The sequence below is a fragment of the Trichogramma pretiosum genome, unplaced genomic scaffold (assembly GCF_000599845.2).
Source record: "Trichogramma pretiosum strain Unisexual culture from Peru unplaced genomic scaffold, Tpre_2.0 scaffold25, whole genome shotgun sequence".
NCBI lineage: Eukaryota > Metazoa > Arthropoda > Insecta > Hymenoptera > Trichogrammatidae > Trichogramma > Trichogramma pretiosum.
Genome location: NW_019641621.1, coordinates 995543 through 1007696, shown reverse-complemented (window position 1 = coordinate 1007696; position 12154 = coordinate 995543). Strand labels below are relative to the sequence as shown.

General features: G+C 38.0%; 1 protein-coding gene across 4 annotated transcripts; it reads left to right on the top strand.

The window, feature by feature from the left end:
* The first annotated feature begins 4824 nt into the window (after positions 1-4824).
* On the top strand, positions 4825-7594 carry LOC106654147 (zinc finger protein OZF-like). Of its 4 annotated transcripts, XM_023458828.1 has the most exons (8): positions 4825-4995; positions 5051-5162; positions 5245-5352; positions 5558-5602; positions 5686-5838; positions 5910-6044; positions 6127-6628; positions 6977-7592. In XM_023458828.1, exons 1-8 carry the CDS (start codon positions 4970-4972, stop codon positions 7225-7227), a joined length of 1332 nt encoding a protein of 443 aa, XP_023314596.1. In that variant the 5' UTR covers positions 4825-4969; the 3' UTR covers positions 7228-7592. The 4 variants fall into 4 exon arrangements, with proteins under 4 accessions (XP_023314596.1, XP_023314593.1, XP_023314594.1 ...); XM_023458825.1 differs by having other exon boundaries at positions 6127-7593; XM_023458826.1 differs by lacking the exon at positions 5910-6044 and having other exon boundaries at positions 6127-7594.
* The last annotated feature ends 4560 nt before the right edge of the window (positions 7595-12154 follow it).

The window sequence follows — 12154 nt, the reverse complement described above, 5'->3', positions numbered from 1 at the left end:
AATATTAAGTGCATATTAAACTACCTGAAAATGACAATTTAATCGTTTCCAAAAGTTGAAACCCGTTTTCAATCATTTCCAGTACGATAATATAACTTGAGGCATTCATCGCTAGATGGCGAGTTTCATTATCTGCAAATCTGCAAGTAGCAAAGTAAAAATAATTGTATAAGTCAGGGTCTTGAATTATTTTTTTTTTGAGGTTATTCTTCTGTGTATTTTAGCGCTAGCATCCACCACTAGATGGAGAGTACATTTATTTGTAAATCTGCAAGTGGCAAAGTCAAAATAATTGTATAAGACTTGAATCAATGGGCCAATCCGCGATTCGACTGAGGAAAAAAAGTTTGCCCAGAAGAATCATATAATAAGGGAAGTAAGAGAGGATTCCCCCATCGCAAAACGAGGAAGAGCTGCGGCGAAAAAAATAAGCCTCGGATCAATTACGCGTGCGCACTCGCTATGCCGGCATGTAAAGCTCAGAATAGCTGTTCGCGTGTAGCGTGCGAGCGAGAAAACTTTCTACGCGAGAGAGAGAGAGAGACTAACATAGACAGACAAGAACTCCTCGTTCCATTCGATTAACAAAAAACACAGAGCGCGCGAGTAATTGAGGGATTCCATTGCGTATTCCGAGTGCATAGACGCTGGGCTGCCTCTGCGTATTTGTGTACATATACTGCGCACACGCACACACACACACACACATTTAAAAAAAGAAAAAAAGAGGCGGCAGCTGCTGCTTAACCGAGTGCACACAAGCACAAGCTCGTATAATACAAGCAAGTGCCTAACTGACCCAGTCCCGCGCGCGGCTGCGTGACAGCAACTTAGAGAGAAATCGCCTGTATATATATAGTAGCTCTCGTGTGCATGCGGCAGCTATGCCTATGCTATATATAGCTATACGTGATCGTACCTGGAAAGAAGTACCGCGACTTCTGCAATTCGAGCGTAAATAGTCATCACTTTTTTATTTATTTTTTTTTTTTTCTCGTCATTATTACCGATCGCAAATACTCGACTCAAATTCTCGTTTTATAAGATTTTTCGATCGAATTCGCGAGCGGGTAATTAATTACCGAGTAAGGGGAAAAAAAATCAGGATCTGTTTTTCGAAGCTCTCGATGTTTGCGCGTTATGTATTATATAGAGTTAGACTTTATAACACCGAGCGCAATGACGAAGACAAAATCCAAGGATACGGCTATACGTAGCTTTTTTCGAGCTTGTCACGTAGCGGTGCCTCGAGCTGACGCGAGATCGTTTCGACTTGCGACTACTATATAACGCAAAGAAGAAGAAGAGGAAAAAAATCCGTCCGACCCACGCGTAAATACATAGAGACACACACACACACACATTTACATTAAGTACGATCGGCAAATAGTTTTAAGCGCGTCATTCGGCGGCTATAACTGCACTTTCATGACACTGTACGTCTGTCTGTCTCTCTATATATGCATGTGTGTGTGTGTATTGGTGCAGTGGCTAAACGCGCGCGATAAGACTCGCGCGCTAACTTAACGGTCGGTATAGGTGTGCGTATGTGTGTAGAGAAAGAGAGAGAGAGAGAGAGAGATACCTATAAACTCCTCGAGAAACAGTTGTCAAAGCTACTTAAATTTACAACTTGGCATTTCCAGGCTCTCTGCTACACGGCTCGAGTATTTACCGAGTCAGTAATGGCTCGTATTGTTTATACTCGTTTTTCAGCGCAATACGCCTATATAATACATCAATGATAATGGCTCAGCGTCCCAAATATATATAATACGTATATATACGCTCGACCGTATCATCGTGCAAATTTTTTTGTATCCACAAAAGCGTCCGATGCTGGACACGATGCGAACTCGCATCGTATGCATACAAATGGCATTGCTTTATCGAGCGTGAAAAATAGAGTAAGCCCCCGCAAAAATCTATATAATCGCGTACTGTATATGTACGTTACAATGCGTACATAACATGCTCTAACTCGCGCGGAAGATATATTATGTAGGCGCGCGCGAGCTTTAAACGGTGCGCGGGCCGCGCTTCGGCGCCTTAACAATTTAGAAGTATATATCTACGTTGCGTTGCGTTTTCTTTATTAAATACAGCGATACACAACCGCGCGGATAATTAGCTCACTCTCGCGCTTGTGTACGAGCGCACATTGAAAAATGAACGCTATATTTATTGGGGATTAAAGCCTCGCTCAAAAATCAATGCACGTGCGCGCGCGCGCGCGAGCTTATAATTATACGTGCTGTAATACGCGCGTGACATAGATAATGCGCGGAGAGGCAAAAAAAAAAAAAAATCATGCAGTGGCTATTTGGTCATTGAAAAATATCGTATAATCGTGAGTGCGTATATACATACGCGTACGATGTTAACGGTAAATAATTGAGTGGAGCTCGTTCTCTCTCCACAGAGAGAGAGAGAGAACTGCGCATACGAGCGCATAAACGACGACAGCGAACACGCCTAGCCCCGAGTAATGGAGAATGCGTGTATAGTTGTGTACACGCGTACTTATTGCAGTGGTTTAGAGGCAAATATTCCGCGCGTCCATGTGACGCGTAACTTTGTTTTCGACTACTTCTGACAGCTTCGTTATATTTTCATCGAAAACGACGTTTCTTTTCGTTTTCTTCGTTCCACGAGTGAAAAAGCTGCCAATATACAGCCGTAAACGATCGAGTTTTATGGAGCGTCGTTATGCGCGTATTTCTTGTGGGAATTTTTTTCGTGCAACCGAGATTTGTTGTTTTTTTTTTTTTTTAGTGTAACGAAAAAAACTGCGCGCCATAACTCGCGCGAATCGCGCGATAATGAAACTGTTCATTCCTTAACGATCTCTTTCAGCTTGTGTTGCGCGAAGGTCGATTGTATTTCGTACGTACATAATGTTCGCGATTTTCGAGCTCGATTTCCATGCAAAAGATGAATCAATTAACGCAATACGAAGTTCATGGCTAGATTCTAATCGACCGATATAATTATACGCGGAAAACGCGCTCGAGTTTTTTCTTCGACGTTGGATTGAAAGAAAAATAATATCTCATAATCGCATAACATTCAAATTATAAAGAAAATTATGAATCAATTATAACTATTCTTTGTTTTGGTATTATACTTATCGAAAAAACACATCGGACTATGTCGCGAGAAAATTCATATTGATGGTAGACTCGAAATACACGCGAAACATAATCGGCAAAACAGAAACAACACGACAATCGCGTGTACGCGCGCGAGTTCACAGTTGACTCTTCGACCGTATACGCGGTGTGTTCGATGCGCGCACAAGGCGCACACTGCATAGCGCATACACATGTGTGTGTGTGTGTGTGTGCGCGCGCGGAATGGCGTTTAATTCTCGAGATGTGCACGGTGTGTCCAATTAGCGGTGCAACAGCAGCAGCAGCAGCAGCTTCTGTGGCGTAGGTGCTCCCTCGCTACACACCCATGTAAATGTATTTGCTTAGGCCTTTTTTCTCCCCAAATATAGGTATATAAGAATATATGTATTTAAAGGGTACGTAAGAGAGAAAAAGACAGAGTTTGCGAGTTCGAGGTTTACGCGGACAGATTGCCAGTCGATACGCCGGGGCGATATACTGCTGCAGCTACTACATGGCGATTAAACTTTTCTCAATTAATGCCTCTCGAGAAATGAGAGAACGAGAGATTTTTACCTATATAAAAGTATAAGGTCTCCGTTGCCAGGCCAAGTTGATAAAAAACTTGAGAACAACCACGCGTACTTGTACGCGCAAATGTTTCACGCAGTCATCAAGCTCTTGAGGAAAGGAAATAGAAGCTCTGAATTCTACAACCGGAGCCAAAAGAATTATCGATAAGGATCGAAAAATCTTAATAAATGATCCAGACCTAAACACAGGCGATGATTACGGCTTCTTTGATGATCCAGAGGTACCGTCGAAAGAGGAACAAGCTCAAATTGAGGAAATTATAGATCCAGATCGCCCTATTGAGATGGAACAACCTTGTAAAGAGGCTCCTAAACCTGTTGGGCCACGCAAACCAGGGGACAGGAAGCAGAAAGGAGATATTCCGGTGGTCCCGAGATCGGATTTTAAAGGAAGAACAGTTTGGAAATTTTTTTCTTTTGTTTCCGAGTTAGTTTGTGTTCATTATAGTGAGTGATGAATGAAAAGGTCGAGGAGTTAGAAGCCAAGTTGGCTAATGCAGAAATGAAAAGGCAGATGGCGACCGGTAATTCATGTAAATTGCAACAACTCTTCGGTGGTCCTTTGGTCGTGGTTGAAATATTGCTTAACGATACCTATAGAATTAAAAAGTTAAACAAATGTCACGAAAGAAATTTCGAATCATGTTCCCCAATAGACTAGGAAGGACGAAATGAAAAATTAAAAAAAGTTCTAAAAAATTTGTGTGCGTAATAAGCCCTTAACTGACCACAAAAGTATCTAAGAAATATTATATAAAATTTTCAAAATGTTTATTCATTTCGTTATTTCAAAACGATCGACAGCTTTTCATAGACAAGAATACTTTTCTTATTATAAAATTACATTTTTAGTATATTATTAATTAAAATGCGGATAATTATAAGTTGAAACATTGAAGGATTAACAGCCTCTAAAGCCTGAGACGTTGGTTGATTTTTCGACGTTTTTAAATACTCTCGGTGGTTAGTAAACCGAAAGATACTTTTTGCGCTATTGTTTCTTCGCACATATTATCCGTTCGTGTAAACTAATTGTACGCCTAAGTGAATGATATTTTCATTACGATCTGGGTATAATATTAATTACTAGTCAGTGGCTACTTATCGTTGTACAAAACTGTTTACGCTCAGTCGCTATTAATCATTTCCTGCTGTGTTTACAATAATATCCGTTCAAGTTTATTGGTGAAAATAAGATTAGGTGTTGGCTACTCGAGGCATCTAATTTTGAATAATTTAAGGATAAATCATTCTAACAAAGCAATGGAAAGCAGGAAGGATTTAGTTAGGTATACACTTTTTCATGCATGTCAAAGATATATTTTTAAACGATCGTTTCTTTAGTGTTGAAGGGGAGCCTCGCGACAATTGGGAAGATGTAGCCAACGAGAGTGTTGATCCGGGGTTCTTGGTGAAAACTGAAATCTCTGAAGAATCATCGACGAATGAGTCATCAGTGAGTCCATTTTTCGAAATTATGTTCGGATTTCCACCATGAAAAAACTATAAACAATTTTAAAGACTCGATTCTGTTACAGGATGAAATTTCGATCGAATTGGAGACCGAAAATGTAAAACTTGAACCTAAGCCCTCATTGACGACCATCTGCCAAGCTACTGTAAAGGAGGAAAATCCGGGGTTCTCGGTGAAAACTGAAAAATCTGATGAATCATCGACGAGTGAATCATCAGTAAGATTTATCTTTGGAATTTATGTTCGATATCCATCATTAAAAAACTATAACACAATTTTAATTTTAGGCAAATCCCACTAATGACTCTATGATGAAAGAGGAGCCTCGTGACAATTGCGAAGATGTAGCCGACGTGAGTGTTGATCCGGGGTTCTTGGTGAAAACTGAAAACTCTGAAGAATCATCGTCGAATGAGTCATCGGTGAGTCCATTTTTCGAAATTATGTTCGGGATTTCCACCATGAAAAAACTATAAACAATTTTAAAGACTCGATTCTGTTCCAGGATGAAATTTCCATCGAATTGGAGACCGAAAATGTAAAACTTGAACATAAGCCCTCATCAACGAACATCTGCCAAACTACTGTCAAGGAAGAAAATCCGGGGTTCTCGGTGAAATCTGAAAACTCTGATGAATCATCGACGAGTGAATCATCGGTAAGATCTATCTTTCGAATTTATATTCGGATTTACACAATAAAAAAACTATAACACAATTTTAATTTTAGGCTAATCCCACTAATGACTCTATGATGAAAGAGGAGCCTCGTGACAATTGCGAAGATGTAGCCGACGTGAGTGTGGATCCGGGGATCTCGGTGAAAACTGAAAACTCTGAAGAATCATCTTCGAATGAGTCATCGGTGAGTCCATTTTTCGAAATTATATTCGGATTTCCACCATGAAAAAATTATAAACAATTTTAAAGACTCGATGCCGTTACAGGATGAAATTTCGATCGAATTGGAGACCGAAAATGTAAAACTTGAACCTAAGCCCTCATTGACGACCATCGGCCAAACTACTAGAGAGAAAGAAAATCCAACAAATAACTTAAATGGGACAAAACTCACAATTTTAATTAAAAAAGGATTCAATTACGATAGTAATTGTAAATTTACCAGAGAAGAAGCGACTTCAACGAAACAAATGAAAACGACACACAAGGGCAATGGACCACACGAATGTGAAATTTGTCATAAATCGTTTAGAAAACCAAGTGTACTTAAAGCGCACGTGAATCGAGTACATGATAAAATCAAACCTTTCCAGTGTGAAATTTGTCACAAATCATTTGGACGAAAATATGACCTCAAAAATCACGTGAATGCAGTACATAATCAGAGCAAACCCTTTGAGTGTAATATTTGTCATGAATCATTTACACGAAAAGATAATCTCAAAATTCACATCAGTATAGTCCATGAACGCAGCAAACCTTTTGAGTGTCAGTTTTGTCACAAAGCATTTGCACTAAAAAGTCGTTTAAAAAGACATATAAGTGCAGTACATAATCAGAGCAAACCCTTTGAGTGTGAGTTTTGTCGAAAATCATTTGGAGAAAAAAGTCAACTCACAGCCCATATTGAGTTAGTACACCTTCGTAGGAAACCCTTTGAGTGTGAGTTTTGTCGAAAATCATTTGGACGAAAAAGTTACCTCACAGTTCATATTAAGGAAGTACACCTTCGGAGTAAATCCTTTGAGTGTGATATTTGTCATGAATCATTTGCACGAAAAAGTGGTCTCAAAAAGCACGCAAGTATAGTCCACGAACGCAACAAACCTTTTGAATGTCAGTTTTGTCACAAAGCATTTGGACTAAAAAGTGACCTTAAAAGACATATAAGTGTAGTACATAATCGGAGCAAACCTTTCGAGTGTGAGATTTGTAATAAATCATTTGGACAAAAAAGTCACCTCACAGCCCATATTGAGTTAGTACACCTTCGTAGGAAACCCTTTGAGTGTGAGATTTGTAATCACTCATATGGACGCAATAGTTATCTCAAGAAACACATCAAAACAGTACATCTTCGGAGTTAACCCTTTGAGTGTGATATTTGTCACTAATCATTTGGATATCCTAGTGTACTCAAATCTCACGTAAAGTCAGCTCATGGACAGAGAAAATTTGAATGTTAGACTTGTCACGAGTTATTTAGTACCAAGAATTGTTTCGAAAATCACATTAATGCAGTACATAAGGAAAACAAACCTTAGAAGTCTCCCAAATTTGACGCATGCAAAGATTTAACAATTGCAAAGGTTGATAAAAAAGCTCTATCTAATAATTTTACGATTATATTATACCTCTGTGTAGCGCATTCTTTGTTAATTGAATGACTAAACATTTTTGCTTCCTCATTGAGGAAGCTTTTTTCAATTAAACTCAAAAAACAAGTGCTTATATTACTAATAAATTATCATTGGATAGAATAAAAATTTCGACAAGTCATAAGAATATGAAAATTGTCATTTTTTCAAATCATTGAATCATTCAATTTGCTTTATTGAAATAAAAATAAAAGGTGTTTCCTCATAGACATACAAACAAAAGACTCATATAGTTAACAGTTAACAAAAATCAGCTGTGTAAGAACAGTTGTACGATTTTTATATACACATGTAAACATTTTATTGAATATGAAACAATTGAAGTAGTTCCATCTCAGAAGTGTATGTACTAATGTTGAATTTGAAGGTAAAAAATTTTACAAAATAATCCAACCAAAACGAAAAGTTATTCGATATTACACTTCTGATTAATGTCTATGGAGAAAATCACTGAAAATGTAACGTTTAATAACTTTTCGATTTCGTTGATATTTTCGTTTTATTTCAATATTTTTTCAACGATAGTCGTGTATTTCTAACAATTTTGAGCAGCGATTTTGTAACATGAAATTACATCGTGAAGATAAAAATTACTTTTATCATTATTTTTTAGGAATTTCAGTTTTTTTGCCGAGTATTTTTACAAGATTACAGAACGTTTTTAAGTAAAAAACCTTTTTTTTACATTTTTAATGAAAATTTACCCACCAAATTTACCATAATAACGATTGAAATTTTGATTTGTGGATTGTCTCGATCATTTTCATAACCTCAGAAACAAGAACTAACGCAAGTTAAATTATTGTAATGATGAATTAAATTCGATCGCTGCGATTGGCTGTCACTCTTGTCCAAGGAGTCTTTTCGCTCGCTTCTGCGGCGGCGTCTACATACCGCCTTTGTAACGTCTGCGGTATATATGAATATCTCTGTCTCTCTCGCTCCCGCTTGCCTCGCTCGCGCTGTGCGCGTTCGTGCGTGTTCGTCGGCCAAATAACGACCCATACATAGTTCGATCTCGCGCACATTCAGTACGCTTTACGACGCCGTTGCGCGAGCAGAGAAAAATCGTATCGACTGCAGCTAGTGGATTTTGTGAAAAAAAAAGTGAAAATTATTTCAAGACATTCAAAACGACGTGGCAAAATTGATGCGAATGGGTGTCAAAGTGAATTGGGACATCGAAGAGGACAAACAATAATTTCGCCATCAATTTTTCAACATGATCAAAAATTGGAAGGGCGAACTCCCTAATCTCGCAGCCCTTTTTGGAAAGAAAAAAATGGACTGGCTTCTTACGCAGTTCGTAACAAACAAAACGAATCGATTCTTTCATAACGCAGAAACGTTCATAGACTTTGTGATTCGCAGTGGCTACCGAGACGAGCCCTACGTCGATGAAAACGGCGAGCCCGTGGCTCGTCTCGCCACGCCGCTACATCATGCCTACAGACACGGAGACATCGACCGCTACGAGATTTTGGCTTTATTCGCAATATACAATAGGTTCGACGTGAATTACTCCGACGAAGATGAATTGACGCATTTCCACGTGGCCTGCGAGTACGGCTTCGATGACGTTGTTGAACTGTTTCTCGAGCACGGTCAAGATCCCAATCTCCTCGTGCCAAAAATGAATGATTCGCCGTTACATTCGGCTCTAGTCTGGGGCCGCACGGAGGTGGCACTACTGCTGCTGAGAAGAGGCGTCGACCCGAATTCAGTCAACAAGGATGGACTGACACCTCTACTCTATATTTGCCGAAATCGCGCTTATGATTGCGGCAATATTAATATGTTATTCGAGGTTTGCAACGAAATCCAGCAGAAGGTGCAAGTCAACGTCCGAGACAACGAAGGTATAACACTATTGCATTTGGCATTGCGATTCGTTCAAGAAGACATCGAAGAGGTAGCCGAATTGCTTCTAAGAAACGGCGCTGACCCAGATTTGACTGACAGGGATAGACAGAACGCCTTGCAGATTATTTGCAAGAGGGACGAAGACAGTGAAGACTTGCCAGTGCTGTTCTTCAAGGTCATCGATGACGTTCAGCAAACAATTCAGGTCAATGTCCGGGATAAGTTGGGTCAAACGCCGCTAAAATGGGCCGTGTGGAATCTCTGGCCGAATACCGTCGATTTACTCCTGGATCGTGGTGCAGATCTGTCTAGCTTCGTTTTTCCCTCTCAGAGTTGTTTCGACGCAGGATATAACCCGATCAATTGGACATATGATACCAAAAAATTGAGACTAGCGTGTAGCCTATTGGCCGTCGTCGAGAGACTTGAGAAAAGAGGATACGAACTTAATCGAAGCGATGCAATGACGATGATAAAAGTATTCGCCAAGTACGAGTTGTTCGAAGAATCTGTGGATCCTAATAAATTTAGCTATGTCGACGAGGAGTTTGATTATCGTTATTATGAGGAGGAAGATATACCACTTGGCTATGATTACGATGAGGAGGAGGACGTGAGAAGATTTGATTATCTTGATTATCGTGAGGAGGAAGCCATGCCATATGGCTATGGTTATGATGATGAGGAGCAAGAGAGAAGATATCGTGCAAAGGAAGAGAAGGATTTCATGACATTAGCGAAAAATACAATGGTGATTCCGACTCTGTCACTCTACGACTTAATCTACGACGATAGAAATTTCGAATCCACTGCGCAATTAAGTCAAATGAAAATTTGGAAAAATAATGATAATGAAAGTATGTCTGAAAGTGATGAAAATTCTATCGATAAAAATGTTAACGAAAAAATAATTACTAAGAATAAAATAGTTACTATTTTCATCATATTATTTGATGTTTATGAAAAAGAAAATAATGAATTATTTTCAGTTGAACAAAGTAAAAAAATTGCTAGCGAATCTATCCGCGTTCATCTGAACTTGTCTCATGCAGATAAAAACCTCACATAATCACATCATTGTACGGTTTGAGTTTATTAAAAATAATATGTACATTTATAAATAAATCCACAGAAATTATTAAGCTTAGCGCCCACTTCCCACCTTTAGCATTGTTGAATAAATCGGGTCTAATCGAAACTTTTTGTTCTCCCAATTTTCAGCTTCACCAACGGCGATATTCATTTGCTCATGATTAACTAGCTCATGATTAATTAGCTCATGATTAACAGCGACGTAATGTACTATTTCGGCTCTGCGCGGCATGATATAAGTAATGTCACATGAAAGTTGATTTGAAGACCTTCAAAATGCGCCCTACCGGAGGTCTGCAGATGCCCGATAAGTAAAACTATGTCTATTCAAAGGTTGCGCTGTTTTGAGTATTAAATGTAAATTATGTGTTTTTTATGAATTCGAATAATGTTCCCCAATAGACTAGGAAGGACGAAATAAAAAATTACAAAAAAAAAGTTCTAAAATTTTCATCAAGAAATATAGAAATATTTTTTCAAAATTCTTGCATTCGAAGCTCATGCTTCTACAACCTATTTTTATTAAAAAAGAGGGTTTTTTGCTTCAAAACGTGCATAAGGCAATTTTAAAAAATCCAAAGAAATTTAAGGTCATGTTTTTCAATGCGATAAAACAGAGAAAAAATTTTTCGAGTTTGATTTAGGCTCATACCGCTGTATATAAATTTTCCAAATTTTTAATTATTTTATCTGAAGGCCTGAAGCACTCAAAAAATCTGAAAAAATTCAAGGTGATTAGTTTTGTTGATATGTACTTTTATGAATTTTTTTAAGATTTTTCAATTACTTCAGGGTTTCAGAATGAATATGAATAGAAAATGGACGTTTATAGGGGAGGAAAGGGTAGGAGGGGGGATGGGATCTAGAATTTTGGTTTTAGGATTTTTTTACCATGTACATATCGAAAGCACGTCTGAATCGGTGTCATTCTAAAATTTAAAGAAGTTTTATTTTGACCCAAATTGAAATCGGGTTTCCCCAGTGGACTATGGAGAAAAATATAGCCCAAAGTTATTTTTGGGATCCTCTGTTGATAATCTTCAAGAAAAATTCACTCCTGGTACTGTGCAGCTTGATTTTTCATCAAAAATTTTCTGAGGCGTTATTTTAAAAGTTAGTCAGAATAACTCATATGCATTTAAAACATCATCACTTGGCTCAGATGTATGATTAACCCTCTAAATATTGCGACAGGTGACCAAAAACACGTCTTTTCAGAAAACGATGAAAAAGAAAAAATTTAACAGGTGTAATATAAGAAAAAAGGTTTACGGAAATAACTGTATCTCGGTAGAGAATCAACATTTTGAAATTTTGAATGATGACATGGAAAGAGGAAGAAAAATCCTGCTCGAAATTTCCATAAAAAAAATTTTAAGTTTGAGGTGTATATAAGCCCTTAACTGACCACAAAAGTATCAAAGAAATATTATATAAAATTTTCAAAATGTTTATTCATTCGACAGCTTTTCATAGACAAGAATACTTTTCTTATTATAAAATTACATTTTTAGTATATTATTAATTAAAATGCGGATAATTATAAGTTGAAACATTGAAGGATTAACAGCCTCTAAAGCCTGAGACGTTGGTTGATTTTTCGACGTTTTTAAATACTCTCGGTGGTTAGTAAACCGAAAGATACTTTTTGCGCTATTGTTTCTTCGCACATATTATCCGT

Coding starts and splice junctions, on each gene's coding strand:
- LOC106654147 (XM_023458825.1), top strand. CDS start 4,970: ATGGAAAGCAGGAAGGATTTAGTTAG. Junction 5,603..5,685: donor CATCGTCGAATGAGTCATCG/GTGAGTCCATTT, acceptor ATTCTGTTCCAG/GATGAAATTTCCATCGAATT. Junction 5,839..5,909: donor CATCGACGAGTGAATCATCG/GTAAGATCTATC, acceptor TTTTAATTTTAG/GCTAATCCCACTAATGACTC.